This window comes from Hemitrygon akajei, chromosome 3 (genome assembly GCF_048418815.1).
Source record: "Hemitrygon akajei chromosome 3, sHemAka1.3, whole genome shotgun sequence".
NCBI classification, from domain to species: Eukaryota; Metazoa; Chordata; class Chondrichthyes; order Myliobatiformes; family Dasyatidae; genus Hemitrygon; species Hemitrygon akajei.
Window position 1 is genome coordinate 45,297,278 of NC_133126.1, and position 17,832 is coordinate 45,315,109.

The 17,832-nt window shown below is 38.1% G+C and overlaps 1 protein-coding gene across 4 annotated transcripts in view; it reads right to left on the reverse strand.

Moving 5' to 3' along the window:
• Positions 1 to 17,832, reverse strand: part of ppp1r13bb (protein phosphatase 1, regulatory subunit 13Bb) — an 80,893-nt gene that overhangs the window by 3,446 nt on the left and 59,615 nt on the right. For all 4 annotated transcript variants that reach the window (XM_073039761.1, XM_073039762.1, XM_073039759.1 and 1 more), the window contains 6 exons: positions 13,327 to 13,499; positions 12,466 to 12,988; positions 11,622 to 12,358; positions 9,750 to 9,887; positions 9,496 to 9,629; positions 2,736 to 2,902 (listed from right to left, as the gene is read on the reverse strand). In XM_073039761.1, coding sequence (XP_072895862.1) covers positions 2,736 to 2,902; positions 9,496 to 9,629; positions 9,750 to 9,887; positions 11,622 to 12,358; positions 12,466 to 12,988; positions 13,327 to 13,499 — 1,872 coding nt within the window. The remainder of the gene's footprint in view (positions 1 to 2,735; positions 2,903 to 9,495; positions 9,630 to 9,749; positions 9,888 to 11,621; positions 12,359 to 12,465; positions 12,989 to 13,326; positions 13,500 to 17,832) is intronic.

Below are 17,832 nucleotides of genomic sequence, written 5' to 3' on the forward strand. Positions count from 1 at the left end.
GGAAGTAGGAGGGGCTTATGAGAAATATAGGGTAGCCAGGAAGGAGCTAAAGAAAGGACTTAGGAGAGCTCGAAGGGGGCATGAGAAGGCCTTAGCATGTAGGATTAAGGAGAACCCCAAGGCATTCTATGCGTATGTGAAGAATAGGAGGATAACGAGAACGAAGGTGGGACTGCTAAAGGATAAAGAGGGCAACATGTGCCTGGAGGCGGAGGAGGTTGGGGAGGTCCTAAATTGCTTCAGTATTCACAAGTTAAAAGGATCTTGATCAGGATGAGGTCGAAGTAGAGCAGGCCTGTGTGCTGGACAGTGTGCAGATTAAGGAAGAAGTGCTGGATCTTCTTAAAAACATTAAGATTGATAAATCCCCAGGGTCAGATATGATACACCCCAGGTTGTTGTGGGAATTGAGAGAAGAGATCGCAGGAGCATTAGCCATGATCTTTGAAACCTCTTTGGCTGCAGGGGAAGTGCCGGAGGACTGGAGAATGGCAAATGTAGTTCCTTTGTTTAAAAAAGGTAATAGGAAGAAACCTGGGAACTATAGACCGGTGAGTCTTATGTCAGTGGTATGCAAACTACTGGAAATGATTCTTAAGGATAGGATCTATGAGCATTTGGAGAAGTACAGTCTACTCATGGATAGTCAACATGGCTTTGTGAAGGGAAGATCGTGCCTCATGAGCCTGATTGAGTTTTTTGAAGAGGTAACAAATGAAATTGATGAGGGTAGGGCAGTGGATGTGGTCTACATGGACTCTAGCAAAACATTTGACAAGGTCCCTCATGAGAGGCTCATCCAGAAAGTCATGAGGCATGGGATAAGTGGAACCTTGGCTGTTTGGATAAAAAAATTGGCTTAAAGGAAGAAAGCAGAGGGTCGTTGAGGAAAGAAAGTATTCTGCTTGGAGGTCGGTGACTAGTGGAGTGCCACAGGGATCTGTCCTGGGACCCCTGCTATTTGTGACTTTATAAATGACCTGGATGTAGAGGTGGAAGGATGCATGAATAAGTTTGCGGATGACACGAAGATTGGAGGAGTTGTGGATGGAGCTGTAGGTGGTCGAAGGTTACAAGAGGATATAGACAGGCTGCAGAGTTGGGCAGAAAAATGGCAGATGGAGTTCAATCCGGACAAGTGTGAGGTGATGCATTTTGGAAGGACAAGCCAGAAGACTGAGTACAGGATTAATGGTCAATTACTTAAGAGTGTGGATGAACAAAGGGACCTTGGGGTTCAAATCCATACATCCCTCAAGATCGCTGCACAGGTTGATAGGGTAGTTAAGAAGGCCTATGGGATGCTAGGCTTCATTAACAGGGGGATTGAGTTCAAGAGTAGAGAGGTCATGTTGCAACTCTACAAATCTCTGGTGAGACCGCACTTAGAGTATTGTGTTCAATTCTGGTCACCTCATTAAAGGAAGAATGTGGAAGCTATGGAGAGGGTGCAGAGGAGATTTACCAGGATGTTGCCTGGATTGGAGAACAAGTCATGTGAAGCAAGGTTAGCAGAGCTGGGACTTTTCTCTTTGGAGTATAGAAGAATGAGAGGGGACTTGATAGAGGTCTACAAGATTATGAGAGGCACAGATAGGGTGGATAGTCAGTATCTGTTTCCCAGGACACAAATAGCAAACACCAGAGGGCATATGTACAAAATTAAGGGAGGAAAGTTCAGGGGAGACATCAGGGGTATGTTTTTTTTTCTTTTTTTTAAAAAACACAGGGTTGTGAGTGCCTGGAATGACTTGCCAGGGATGGTGGTGGAGGCTAAAATATTAGGGGTATTTAAGAGCCTCTTGGACAGGCACATGGATGAAAGAAAAATAGAGGGTTATGGGGTAGTGTGGGTTTAGTACTTTTTTTAAGGATTATATGGGTCGGCACAACATGGAGGACTGAAGGGCTTGTACTGTACTGTAGTGTTCTATGGTAATCATCTACTCAAGGCGAACCTTCACACTTCAGGAATCTATAAACTGCTGTATATAGCTCTAATATACAGTACTGTGCAAAAGTCTTAGGCACACATATATAGCTAGGGCACCTAAGACTTCTGCATAGTACCATAGTATTTTATCCATTGCACTACACTGCTGCCACACAAAAAAACCCACAAATTTCATGACATGTGACTGATGATAAATCTAAGACTGATATGGTCTCTATCGTGGACTGAGAGTGGGAAGGGGGCAAGGAAAGGAGAATCATGGTTGGGAAACAGGGAAGGGAGAGAAGAGGGAGGAAGAAGCACCAGAGAGACTCTCCCACTGTTTGGAATCAAATGACCTTTCCATTAATAACTCATTTACATTTACTATAAGCCAGACATGTAAAATAAATGGAAGAGATAGCTTGTGTACTGGTTTCTTAAACATAACATCTGACACTGATGTGGCTCTAAATGACAAATTCTCAACACATCAAGCTTGAGAGGATCATCAAAAGCAGAGACTGGGAAAACAATAAGGAAAAGTATCACTGTATCCATCAACATGCAGTAGTAGTCAAAAATAAAACAATGGATACTCCAATACTGTAATATTCCACAAGTCAATTAGCATCTGTGAAGAGAGAAACCTTATATACTTTATGTCAATGACTTCTCATCGTTACTAATTAATTCTATTTCTGACCTGCATAGAGCAAGATTATATATGGCTTATGTTATTAGAGTAAAAAAAGTGATACATTTTTGTAAGAGATGCACAAAATTCAGATATTATATTTACCATAAAGAAACTGTGAGCACTGTACAAAACCATCTTCCATTTCTTCACATTTATCTGCTGCTGTTTCAACATCACTAATTGTAGTGGCAAAAATAGCAGCACCAGATTCCACAAGGAGCTTGCAGAGTTGGACACTGTTGCATGAAGCAGCACAGTGCAGTGGGGTCCTGAAAAAATAAAGTCTACTTGAGATGATCTTCAAAATAAAAGTCACTCAGAAGCCAAGCTGTTAAGCATACATCTTAGAATTATGAAAATCACCCTTTCACATATAGAAACGCATAGTTGTTTAAATCACAGGAACAGCTTTTCCAATTGTTAAAATAACACAGCTAGAGACACTCCAATATGTGCAATCAGTTCTTTGGTAGAGATAATATCATTAGATTTGTAAGGAAATACCACTTTGGGGAAAAAGTAGTAATGCTAGCTTTTGCTCCAGAAAAACAATTCTGTGAATTTTACTCAACAATTTATAGGACATATTCTCAGTTTATTTAAAGACTTCATGCAAATCCTAGAACAACTTTTAATTAAATAAGTGCATGTGAGATTTGATTTGAATTAGGGAACCTAGGGTACAGAAACTCTTTGGAGATTGTGATCATAATATGATAGAATGCAAACTGTAATTTGAGAGAGAAACAAAAATCAGATGTGTTGGTATTACAGTGGAGTAAAAGCAAACTAGAGTCGTGAGAGAGTAGCTGGCCTATGTTGATTTGAAGGGGATACTAGCAGGAATGATGTACAGCAGCAGTGGCTGGAGTTTCTGGATGTAATTTGGAAGACACCAGGTCAGTTCATCTAAAGAGGCAGCGGCCGAGGGAAGTTAAAGATGGCATAAAAACAAAAGAGGGCATAGAATGGCAAAATTTAGAAGGAAGCTTTTAAAAACCAACAGTAGCAAATAAAAAAAAAAGCAATCATGAGAGAAAAGCCAACATGAATTTAGCATTAGCACAACTGTATGATGTAACTGCCTACACTGATGCTCCTTCATCATAGCCGGTGATCTCAAACAAGCCAGTCTTAAGACTGTATTCTCTAAAATTTTGCCGGAATGTGAAATCATGTTTATACCAGACACATACAGGGCTCATCCATGCCTTCAACTAGGACTGTCCAACCACCTGCATTTATTCCTAACCCCAGCCCCAGTGATAAGGAAGGCAAAACCAATTACCAAGTCAGTGACAAGGCCTGAAGGAGTGTCTCACAGCTTCAGGACTGCTTCGAGTGCATAAACTGGATCGTGTTTGCATGCCAAGCAATGCATGATTCGAGAATTAACTTAGTAGAATCCACCATCATGGTCATGCACTATATCAAATACTGTGCAGACAATGTCACCAGCAATAAAAATATCCACGTATTCGTGAATTAGAAGCCATAGATATACAAAGCCAGGAAACAACTTCGGGCTTGGGATGCTGCTGACAAATCTAAAGACGCTGCAGCATACAGCGAAGCTAGGTCAAACCTTAGAAGTGGCATCAAAACTGCCAAGTACAGATACAAACAGAAAGAAATAGACTTCAATAATGCTATCAACTCCCAACGCATGTGGGAAGGCATCAGGTCCATCACTGACTAAGGAAAGATCTCCTGCCCTGCCTGCAAACGGAGGAGCTAAACAGCTTCTGTGTTCAGTTTAACAGAGACAATGAACCAGTGATGAAGCCCTTGACACCCAAGAAGGACACAGTGCTGACACTGAGCACACAAGGTTTCAAAGTTTCAAAGGTACATTTAATGTCAGAGAAATATAACACTATACATCCTGAAATACTTTTTCTTTGCAACCATCCACGAAAACAAGAGGGGTGCCCCAAAAAATGAATGACAGTTAAATATTAGAACCCTAAAGTTCCCCCCAGCTCCCCCTTCCCCTTAGTGGCAACAAGCACAGCCCCCCCCCCCCCCCACCTCTGGCAAAAAAGAAAGCATCGGCACCCGTCACTGAGCACTCAAACATGCAGCAAAAGCAACAGTAAAGACACTGACTTACAGCACTCCAAAGACTACATTGTTTACCCGGCATTCGACACACCACAGGCTCTCTCTCTCCCCCTAATAAGGGAGAAAGATGTCTCCGTTTCACAGCGAGAGGGAAGACATAACAACTCGCTGATTTATGATGTTAAAAGTCCATTGTGTTGCTTTCTTCAAGCTCTGTGCCCAAAGATCTCAAGTCTCTGGGCACACAGCCAAAGATGTACTCTCCGCAATATTCAAGCGCACAGAGCAGCTGACCAGATAGCGTACCTGGGTGGGTTCTCAGGGATTGCATTGACCAGCTGGTAGAGGCAGAGGTCTGTGCATGTTGTGATCTCTGTTTGCTTCAAAACGTCAACCGTCATTATCAATCCCAAAGCAATCAGTGGTAACATACTTCAACAACTGCAGACTGGTTGCACTTACACATAGCACATAGCTGCCAAGTGTCTGGAGAGGCTAGTCATGCCCCACATAGAGTGCCATCACTGCTACTCAGGACCAGCACCTCTTTGCCCAAAAGGCAAACAGATCAACCAAGGATGCCACCTCCATCGCTCTCCACATCGTACTGGAACACCTGCAGCATAAGGACACGTATGCCCAAATGCTTTCTAATTTACTACAGTTCTGCGTTCAACACCATACTGCCCAACGAGTTGACCATTAAACTACACAGTCTGGCACTCAATACATCAATTTGCAACTGGGTTCTGGACTTTCCACAAATCGCACCCATGCAGTCAGACTAGGCAAGTACACACCAACCTCCCTGACCCGGAACACCAATGCACCGCACGGATGTGTACTGAGCCCACTCTGTTACACTCCTTTCACCCATGACTGTGCCCCGCCACATCACCAACTCCACCATCAAATTTGCAGATGCCGCCGCTGCAGTAAATGGATTAATTACAAATAACATACAGAAAAGAGGTGCAGAAACTGTCTGAATGGTGCAATAACCATAACCTTTCACTCAACATAAAAAAAAGGATTATCAATTTTAGAAAACCAAATAGGTCTGAACAAGCTCCACTACTCATAATCGGTAAAACAGTGGAGAAGGTCTCTAGTTTGAGGTTCTTGAGAGTGAACATCACAGAGGAGCTCTCTTGGACCAACAACTCCAAGAAGATTCAGCAGCGTTTATACTATCTGAGGAGATTAAAGAGAGCAAATCAGCCCAAAAGCTGCTGCTAAACTTCTACCAATGTGCCACAGAGAGCATACTGACCTACTGCATGACAGTATGGTACACTAGCTGCAACAAGGTCGACCAGAACACACTTCAATGAGCGATCAGCACTACACAGAAGATTTTTGGGACACAACTATCAGATATGTTCAATCTCCTATTATCCAGCAGGAGAAACAGAAACATCTCTGCATGAACATCCAAGCCAAAATACAGCTTTTTACCCAGGGCTGTCGTGCAACTTAATGACCACCCCACCCACCCATGGTTACTGCGGACAATCTCCAAGTGCAATACGTGGGTGTGAAGGACCAGGGTAAGCATAAAACTAGGAGAGCAGGTAAAGGTGGAAAAAATAGGGGTTTTATTTACCCAAAATGTTTACAAACTCAACAGAACTGTTCTAGAGTCCAAACTTGAATCAGCTAAACAAAACAGAACTTGGCTACAATAACATAGTGAATACTCCTCAAACCAAGAGACACCACTCATCTCCTAAATGCTTATATTTGATGCTGGCCAGTCCATAGTAAATTGCAGGGGAGAGAAAACATTCCTCTCCTTAAAAAGATATGGCATAAATGAAGCAGCTCCAGAGAATACCCCTCTGGCTGTAGCAGAATGGCACAATCCAATTGTCCAGCCCCATCTACTTAGGCTGTTGTAATACAACAGCTCCGTCGTTTGCCAGATTATCAGGAGGATGGTCAGCTACAGGACACTTTAATATGCCCGGTTGATGGTGCAGCTGATAATTGCAGCTGCCACAATGGGCATATGTACTATTTGGATTTAATTAAGGCACCTACCTTTCTTTGATTTCAGTGCTCTTTGTTCATTAAATTTCAGCTTTAATTCTTCATGCTATCTTACACTTAATCACTGTATTTTATAACCTGAGCATGTGCAACACCTGAATGGGGTAGCCACCATTTCTTTTAATTTCAGAGTTGCTGGTTTTTAATTCAGTGTAACATAGATGTCATTCTAAATAACTCAGACATTGTTTTAGTCATGGTGCTTTTAGTAATTGAATTGCCAGGATGCAGTTTTATACTGAATGGAGTAGCACTGCAATCTCATCCTGAGCAATGACAATAAAGCTCTAATCAACAAGATAAATTATGAATGTAAGATAACCAATAATACCAAAAGTTTTTTCAGATATATAAATAGTAAAAGAGAGGCATCAGACTGCTGGAAAATGACACTGGAGAGCTGATAATGGTAAAGAAATGGTGGCTGATATTTTATATCAGTCTTCACTGTGCAAGGCACCATCAGTATGCCAGACATTTGAGTGTCAGGGAGAAAAAGTGAGTGCTGCTACTACTAAACAGAAGGAAGGTGCTTGGGAAGCTGAAAGATCTTAAAGCAGGTATGTTGCCCGGGGCCAGATGCACTACACCTCAGGGCTCGCAAAGAGATAGTTGAAGAGAATATGCAGGTATTAGTAATGATCAAGAATCAATAGTTCCAGAGGACTAGAATATCCCAAATGTCACTTTTTAAGAAGGGACTTCAGTGGTCGGCCTTTATTAAGGAATAGATTTCAGAATATGTGGAGGCACATGATAATATGTCAAAGGGGAATAATGATGGGAAATCTTGCCTAACAAATAAGTTGAAATTCTTTTGAGGAAGTAGCAGGCATGATATACAAGAGAGTCAGAGGATGTTGTTTACTTGGCTCTTTGGAAGGCCTCTAACAAGGTGCCACACAAGGCTGCTAAACAAGGTAAGACTCAAGGTATTACAGAAAAGATACTAAATGCACAGAATATTGGTTAACTGGCAGAAGGCAGAGTGGGAGTAAAGGTGGCCTTTAGTTGACTGCTGTTAACTAGTGGTATTCCACAGGGTCAGTGTTGGGCCTGTTACTTTTCACATTATATGTTAATGATCTGGATGACAGAACTGATGGCTTTGCAGACAATACAAAGGTGGTGCAGGCAATGTTGAGGAGGCAGAGAATCTGCAGAAGGACTTGGACAGTTTAGGAGAAAGAACAAAGAAGTGGCAGGTGGAATACAGTGCAGGAATGTGTATGGATGTAATTTGGTAAAAGAAATACATTTTCTATACGGGCAGTAAATTCAGAAAATGGAGGTGCTAAGAGTCCTAGAGGAGAATTCTCTTGCAGATTGTGTCAGTGGTAAGGAAGGCAAATTAGTATTTACCGGTACATCATTTCAAGAGGAATAGAATATAAAAGCAAGGATATAATGCTGAAGCTTTATAAAGCATTAGTCAGACTGCATTTGGAGTACTGTGAGCAGTCTTGGGCCACATTTTAAGGATATGCTGGCATTGGAAAGTGTCCAGAGGAGGTTCAAGAGAATGATCCTAGGAATGAAAGAGTTTACATACGAGGAGTGTTTGATGACTTTTGGCCTATACTGATTGGAGTCTAGAAGAATGAGGAGCGATATAATTGAAACCTACCGAATATTGAAAGTCGTAGATAGAGTGGATGCTTCCTATAGTGAAGGAGCTTCGGACTAAGAGGGCATAGTCACAAAATACAGAGAAGCATATTTAGAGCAAAGATTGGTGAATATATGGAATATATCGCCACAATTGGCTCTGGAGGCTAAGCCACTGGGTATATTTAAAGCAAAGATTAGTAAGTGTTTGATTAATAACCTTTGTCACCTTTATGGGGAGAAGGCAGCAGGATGGGGTTGAGAAAGAAAATAAATCAGCCATGATCAGCAGACTCAATGGGCTGAATGGCCTAATTCTGCTCTTATGGTATTCTGAGCAAAATTCCAGATACATTTTAAAACTGACAAATGCCTTGAAAATATTTTTTGTATTTGCACAATTTATCTTCTTTTGTGCATTGATTGTTTATTAGTTTTTGTCTGTGCATACTTTTTCATTGATTCTGTTGTATTTCTTTGTTCTATTGTGAATGCCTACGATAAAATGAATCTCAGGGTAGGATATGGTGAAACATACACACTTTGATAATAAATTCAGTTTGAACTCCATTATTGAAGACAACAGTTTAGAATATCTGGCACAAAGGAAGTATACTTGTGTATAATTATAGCTATGCATTTCCTCTGACTTCAGCAATTGAATCTGATGTTTCTGCCCAGAACAAAATTAGAAAATAACCATACTACTGTCTAATTTTCATAAGACATAAAACATATGAGCAGAATTAATCTCTTTAGCCTATCAAGTCTACTCCACTATTCCGTCAGCACACATGAGCCAGAGAGGCAGACAGAAACAGAATGAAAGAGACAGAAATAAGCAAAGGCCAATATATCATCAATCATGAAATAAGGGAAGTCAGGTCGGCAAAGTACAAGTAGGAAAGGATAAAGTTAAGAAAGAAAGAAAATTCACAAAGACAGGGCTTAGAAAATTATGTCCAATTTATACCACTTAATGAATTTTTTAATATAGAGCTACATTGCAAAAAAGCTATTAATAGCTTTGTAACTGAATTGTAGTTCATAAAACAAGCTACAGAAAATATTTTCAACCGATTTTCATGATTTACACAACAAAGAATGAACAGCAAACTTCAACTTGCATGCGTCTTACCATCCATCACTATCCGCTGCATTTGTATTTACACCAAAATCAACAAGGAATTTCACAATATGATGGTGACCAGCACAAACGGCATTATGTAATGGTGTAATCCCTTCATCGTTAGGTTGACTGGGATCATTAACCTGACCAAAACAAATTTTCAAAAGGTGAACACATCAAATAGCAGTCAAAACACTACATTCTAATGTAGCAATTTTTAACTCCAAATGCAACAAACAATACAGTAAATGGAGAAAAACTACCTCATAAATGATGCGTTGCACAAGATCAAATTCTCCCTCTAAAGATGCATCCAGTAGTAAAGCAAGAGGGTCAAATTTGACCCTCATTCCACATCCCGTTCTCTCTGAATCAGGCTTCTTCAAATTTGTACGCTTCATCTGAGGAAAGATAGAAGAAAATTCAACAATTCAGACAACAAATATTGGTAACTCAATTTCAAATAGCGAACTACTTGCAGCCCTGAAAAGGAACTGCAAATGAGATTTCCAGTTCCTTGAGATCTTTGGTAAACAAGTTTGCCACTATTTGCAACTAGCATTCTGCCTTTTTTTGAGTATATACAAAATGTTAATTTAATTTTACTGCTATTTACTTATTCTGCAATTTAATTTCTCCAGCCTTAGTTACCTTGCCTAATTATTTTCTGAATAGGTATCAATAGGTTATTATGTCTGTTTTTCTTTTTTCCCCATGAACTCACACTTGTACAACAAGTCCATTTATTCATCTTTGCCTTGATCTTCCATTGAATTCTGAACTTCTATACCAATCTGCAGGAATACAGCGCTTTTTTTTTGACATTTTATACCTTTCTCTTTGATTTAATGTCATCGTGCTACCTGAACTTTTTTGCCTTACATTAAAATAAAATTACTGTCACATTTTTAATGTAGCTTTCCTATCTTGGCCAACTTGACCTTCAGATTTAAGACCCTAATTTCAGATTGAAACAAATCATGTCAAACCTTTATAAAATTTTACTATCTTATGATCACTGTTCCCTAAAGGCCACTTAACTATTATTTACATTCCGTTCTCTAGTACAATACTAGATCTAAAACAATTTGCTACTTTATTAGTTTTATACATTAAGATGTTGAGAAATCTACTATTACTACATATTTGGTTTGCCCAGTATGTACATCTAGATTTAAAGTTCTCACAATTATTATATTACCCTTCCCACATGCCTCTCTAATTTCACAACTTATTAACAATACTCCCCCCTATGTTTGCTGGCAATTGCGATTTCATAGTTCCCCACAATCTCCCAAAAAGAAACTCTACTCCTTCATATTTCAAGCTAGATCCCCTCATCAGATCCCCTTTTCCATACTGCCTAAATGCTTAGTAGAATCTTTCACAATTATGTTTCTATACAGGTTAGATCATACTATTTTGTTCCTACTCACTTGTCTCGTTGTGAATTAACACACATCCTGTTATAAATATTGTGCGCCTTCAGATAAAGCCTATACTTTTGTCTTAATACAATTTTTCCTCTGTCCTGATTCTAGCTGGAGATAGACTATCACGTTTGTCTTTACTGTCCCTTCCTGACAGACTCTGGCTAGCATTACTGATTTTACTACCTAAGCTCTATCCTTTTACTTACTGAATTTCCCCACATAACACTACACTTTTCACCAGTTTAACAACTTACTTACCTACATTCCTAGTTATTCAGTTCACTGGGATTCTTATCCCAGCCTGATTTTAGTAAAGCCCATTTCAACAGAATAGCTCCTTCCTTTCAAGGCCCAGAATGGAAATCTACAGTTCACACAATGTTTGAAACAGGTCTTCCAATTGTCTGAGCTTTTTTTTCCTGTGCCAATATGAAAAATTTTCAGGTAGTGATCCACAAATTTAATTTGTGGTTCTACTTTCTAAATTGCACTCTAGCTGCTGATATTCCCTCAACAGAACCCCCTCTTTTGCCCTACATCGATTCAGACATCAATAACTGAGTCATTCTTTTCTCATTCAAAATTCGTCTGCAGATGAATGGACAATATTCTAATTGTAAATCATTTAATCTCAGGGAATGCAGCCTTAAAAACATTACACACAGTTTATTTGTTTATTTATAATAGTATGACAAAACTTACAGGTGGTGGTGGTGGGACAGCAGGTGGTGGAGGAACATCTTCCTCTGGTGATACAGCCTCTGGTATAGGGCTTGGTAGCTGCTCTGTTTGAACAACAGCAGGATTATTATTATTATCCTCCACTGTAGCAGGGATGTCATTGTTATCTGTCTGAATTAATTCAGAATGCAGTGGAGAAGGCAACTGATTATCATTGGCATCTGATGATGGTTGATTTTCAAGCTGAGTTATTGGTTCAGGCTGGACTGATCCAGACTCCACTACGCTGGTATTACCATTATCAACATCTGTTAAAGCACCAACAAAGTCTTGCGAGTTACTAGGGAGATAAAATGGAGTGTTATCCATACCCCCAGCTAGTGTATTAAAACGTTGATACAACAGTTTCTGAATATTTGGTCCACTAGGCCCTTCTGGTTCCGTTATGGAACTGCGTTTCTTTAGAGGTCTTGGTGCATGAGCCAGTTTTTTCCTTAGAACCTCCAGATCAGCATCACTTTGATAGCGCAATGGTGAGTGCACAATTGGCAATAGCTTTGTAGGACTGAGAGGACGTGGGATGTTTTCAACATTTGAATTAGTGCTTGGCAAGTTCTCTTGTTCTGGCTCCTTCCCATTCATTTGGATTTCATCAGTTGCCTGGGGATGGGAACCATAGGAAGGCTGGGGATGAGCGAAAGGCAATGGAGATGGAGAAGCAGAACCAGATCCCGATGGCAATACAGGCTTCCCATACACTAGAGAGAAGAAAATTTTAGTTAATCAAATGTAATTCTAATTCACTATATGCACAACTCTCTACATTTGTTAACAGTTTTGATCACACAATTAATAAACCACTTACTTGCTTTAACAGTATGCGCTTTGTTTAAGGTATTATATGCAGATTGCTGATAATTCTTTGGTGGCGTAGCTTGTTGAAGGTACATTGAATAAATTGAACTGGAGTTAACAGTTTGAGGCCCTTTTCGTGGAGACTGTGGTCTTGAACCTTTATCAGCCAAGAATGGTCTTACAGCTACTGCTAGAGGTGGATCGGGTCTGTTATCTCCAGTAGGGAACAATGGTGAACCAACAGATTGATAAGTTGGACTTGGAGGTACAGTAATTCTCTGCTGAATTTGTTGCGAGGTACCAGCCTGAAACGTGCTTGCAGGAGTTGGAGGCTGGGTAGGTCTTTGCCAGTTTTCTGTAGCTATGTTAGAAAGTGAACCCATGCTCGGTCGGGGCTGAGTTGTATCTTTCATTCTTTCCAGTGAATTTGTAGAGCCAATAGCCATGAGAGGTTTTGGGTGAGGTCCATAAGACTGAGGCAGTTGCTTTACTGAATTAGGTGCAGCTGGAGGCACTCTTCCTAGTTCAATACCCTAAATTAAAGGTGATATTGTTAATTATTTTTAACTATCTTATCAAAACAAACTTGTACATAGTTTAAACAATTTGGAATTAATGGCTATTTAATGCTAAATATGAAAACATCAACATCCGTTGAAAGCATAAAAACAACCACTAAATCACATTATTCAATTAACATAGGCACTTCAAAAATGTTTAAATAGAGCTTTGACTCTGATAAAGTCAAAGTTTGTTTTGAGAAATTGCAGGATATTCCAACTTGAAGTTCACAAACTTGAAATTATTTTTATGTATCAAAATAGGAAAATGTAAATAAATCAGAACATTCTGAAGTTTAGACAAATCCTACCATTTTCTCATTGCTTGGAACAGTTGAAGTAGTGGACAGGACCTGACTTGACCCAGTTCCTGGCTTCAAAACTGTATCCATGTTGGATTCCTTCCAGTCATTTTTTGCCGTTGGAGGTAGTTTCCCTATGGCAACAGATCCTGGTGGGGGTGTTGGCCAGCTTCCATCATTAGCTAATTAGGATATGAAAAATTGTAATACATTTGTTAAATTTAAGATTTAAATAGTTATCTTATTTTGATAAAACTTATAATGCGCATTTCGTTTCCCCAGTCTGCCACAGCCAATGTAGCAGGGTGGAAGGAAACGCAACCATATTTTGGGAACATGAATAAACTATCTAATGCCACTTAACGTGTCAAACATATGCAACCAGTTGAGATTTTTTTAAAAAATTAATAATGAATTCATATTTGCTCAAAAGACCTACTATAAATAGTAATAAGTGATAAATAACAAATTACACAATGGAATTATTTTCTTAAAGAATTTGCACAAGTCTAATGAGCCAGCACTTAAACAACATTGCAAACCTTGTATCATTAGTTATCAGTACTCAAAAGAATTTCAAGTAAAACTTTCATCTTAATTGTCTTAAAAGGAACAATAAACAAGTTATTATTTCCATGAATCTGTTAGTTACATTTATTAAAAAGAAGACAAGGAATAGAAGATAGTATAATGGTAGCCAGAAAATGACGTAATGCAATCCGTGACTTTGGAAATTTCAGTCATGTAATTGATACTTAACCTTTTCTCACATTCAGTTGTTCTTTCAAGATAAACATATTTGCAAGCAGAAAAACTGATTCTATAAATATTGACTGCAGACATTTAATGATTAACAAAATTTAAATGATTTGTGTCATTGTTTTGCTCTGTATTTCCAAATAAGCAAAGTACATCTCTTATTTGTCTACAACCTCAATTCTCAACAAACATCAGAAAGAAATGGACAACTTTAAAAGAAAACCCAAATCTCTACACGAGTTTCTTTCACTGTTTTTGTTTTCACCTCCATTCTCCAATTTGAGTAACACTGAGTTACAGCTCCATCCTCCTATACCTAGACCAAGCGGCCAATATTACTGTAAGAGATTAAAAGCCATTTATCCAACTTTGGAAGTAGGGGATTACCATCATTACCATGCTGCTCCTAGCTAGTATTCACATCTACATTTCCAGCAAAAGAGGTCACTAAACAGCTAAATGGGGCACCACAGCCACCTTCCCCTGCAGAATCTCCAAACTGCATTAAAGCTAATTGTTAAGGATAATTGAAATTGCAAATTTATTACTTGAAAATAATAAAATTAGCAAATACATCTTAAAAAATTGGGGATTACTTTGATGCATATGACAATGTAAGGGAGCATCACATATCACAGAAGGCCAAAATTGATTTAGTTTATCTGGTTAAGTGTTGTTGATAATACATAGAATATTACATATTTAAACTTGTTTGTCTTAGTTATGCCAAGTTTGAGACTTTGTGGATCTCTATACTCACCCAGATAATTTAAATATAAGTATCACTTTTAACTTTCTTTAGTTCTGGTGAAAAGTTATCAAACCAAAATACCAATTTAGTTTCTCCCTCCACAGATGTTTCTTGATTTGTTTTACATTTTCAGCATTTTCATTTTCCAATTTCAGACTTAGAGAATCTTCCACAATTTGCTTTTGGGCAACTTAATAAACCTTGTTCACATATCATGCACATTTACAAAAAATTTGTATGGCATGCATTGTACTCTAAATATTTCAATTCGCAAGTTATTTTTAATCTTTCTGTTTAAGATATTAAAACAAGGAATTATTTTATAGTTTGAAAATATTCCTCATTAAAATATACATTTAAGTAAATTAAGATGTTCAGTGTAATTATTACTCAACATTAACAAGATAAATGACCAGTCTTATCTCTTCTTTGATCTAGTAAATAAAATCATCTTACATCCAACATATCTATGCACCTAATGCTTAGTTTTAAATGCAAATGATTTTTATTTATTTAGTCAAGAGCAATGCCTTCAAGGCAATCTTTTACTTCCTATTAAATTTTTGCTGAGAAGGCAAATTTATTTACTTTCTTTTAAAGTACCAGTTTTAAGTCGTTCCTTACTTTCAGCAAAACCAGATAATCACCTTTAAGTTTAATAATACAAACAGTATTTACTTGTGACTAATGTATAAAAATGCAATTCAGGAACATCAAGTTTCAAAAATTTTCAATCAGGAAGTTAACTAATTCTGGGTGCATAATTAGGAGTATGCAGCTTCAAAATTATGCGCAATTACATCGGTCTACTAAAAAGAACACTACAAATATACAACCTAAGCCTTACTTTTCACATGCGTAGAATGAAAAATCGATATAGAACTCGATTTAATTTTTTATTTCATGTCAAATTTATTTGCTTTAAATGTGAGTAAAATATTTAATTAAGTTACATGGCACAAATACTTATAAGTACAAAATAACTGCAACAAGATATTCAATTTGTCATCTTCAAAGCATTACATTTAAGACATGATAACTATTTCACTGAATAGGTAATAAAGCACTTTTCTCCTTTAAGCAAAGACAGCAATAGTTCCATAGACTCACAATATAGTTTGTCAGGAATAGAAGCTGTCAAATGGATCATCACACTATGATCTGTAGGTTTTAGAGAGTCAGTAGAAGAAAATAAAACAGGATCCACTATGGAGTCTAAATCTGAAACTTTCCAAATGTCTGAATATTTTTTCAAACTCCCACTTGTTTCTGTCCAAGAAGTCAAAGGGAAGTGAGACACTGAAGAACACAAAGCAAAAGCACACAAATACAAAAGAATATAATGAATCCAAACAAAATGTAAAGGTCAGAAAAGCAAAGTTTAAATTGGAAACATAAAGTAATAAAATCATGAAATAGTACTTTAATATAATGTAATTTGAACATTTGTTAATGTTAAGACTTTTAAGAAATTGATATTGCACTACAAAACTAAAGCCTTTCCTGTTTCAGGAGAGCTTGAGTTAGCACCAAGCATGCTAATGTCTGGCACAACATAATTAGAAGAATTGAACCACCAGACTCAAGAACAGCTTCTAGCACATTGTTTATAATACTAAATGGTTCCCTAGTACAGTATAGTAAATGGACTCTTGACCTCACAATCTACCTGGTTACCAGTTTGCAACTCACTGTTTACCTGCACTGTGCTCTCTGTAGTTGAATTGAATTAATTTCTTACATCCTACGCATACATGAATAAAAATCGTTTTAGGTCTAAATGTGCAATGTGCAAATTATAGTGATTTGTTATAAATAGTATGTACAGTAATATAACAGAACAGCTTAGAAATACAAACGTGTTAGACTTATTCTGCATTATTTTTGCTTTAATTTAATCTATCTCAATGCACTGTGTAATGATTAATCTGTAGGGGCAGTATACAAGACCAGCTTTTCACTGTATCTCAGTACATGTGACAATAATAACCTAATTCTAATAATTCATTGGCCTTGATTTCATTCCACTTTGAACTTCAGAAGTGAAAACCCATTGCAATTATCTATCAAACTAAATAGGTTTTATTAGTGTGTATGAAAACAAAATCTACTAAATTGCTAATTTGCTTTCAAAAGCCTTTTATCTGAAACTTAAGGCTTCCACAATTAGGTCTTCTAACAACCATCAACTGACTAATGAAATTAAAGCAAAAATTAGTATTTATTAGTAAATGCATCAGTGGATGTTTTCTAATATCTACAAGAAATAAACAATTTCACATGCTGGTGAAAATCAGAAATGTGATCCATAAATACACCAGAAACTAAAGATAAACTTTTTTCTCCTCAAAATTATTACAATTCAGAAGCATGAGTAATTGAACTGACTAACAATACACTTAAATGGATATAAGGTAAGCATACAAGGAAGAATGAAACTGAACAATACATTGATGGTGGGGAATAAAGACAGCATTGAGGAATACAAACATCATGGACTATTGTTAATTATTAAACACAGAGAACCTACAGCACAATACAGGCCCTTCGGCCCACAAAGTTCAGCCGAACATGTCCCTACCGTAGAAATTACTAGGGATACCAATAGTCCTCTACTTTTCTAAGCTCCGTGTACCTATCCAAAAGTCTCTTAAAAGACCCTATTGTTTCTGCCTCCACCACCATTGCCGGCAGCCTGTTCCACACACTCACCAATCTCTGCGTAAAAAACTTACCCCAACATCTCCTCTGTACCTACTCCCAAGCACCTTAAACCTGTGCCCTCTTGTGGCAGCCATTTCAGCCCTGGGAAAAAGCTTCTGACTATCCACACAATCAATGCTTTTCATTATCGTATAAACCTCTATCTGGTCACCTCTCATCCTGTCGCTCCAAGGAGAAAAGGCCGAGTTCACTCAAACTGTTTTCATAAGGCATGCTCCCCAATCCAGGCAACATCCTTGTAAATCTCCTCTGCACCCTTTCTATGGCTTCCACATTCTTCC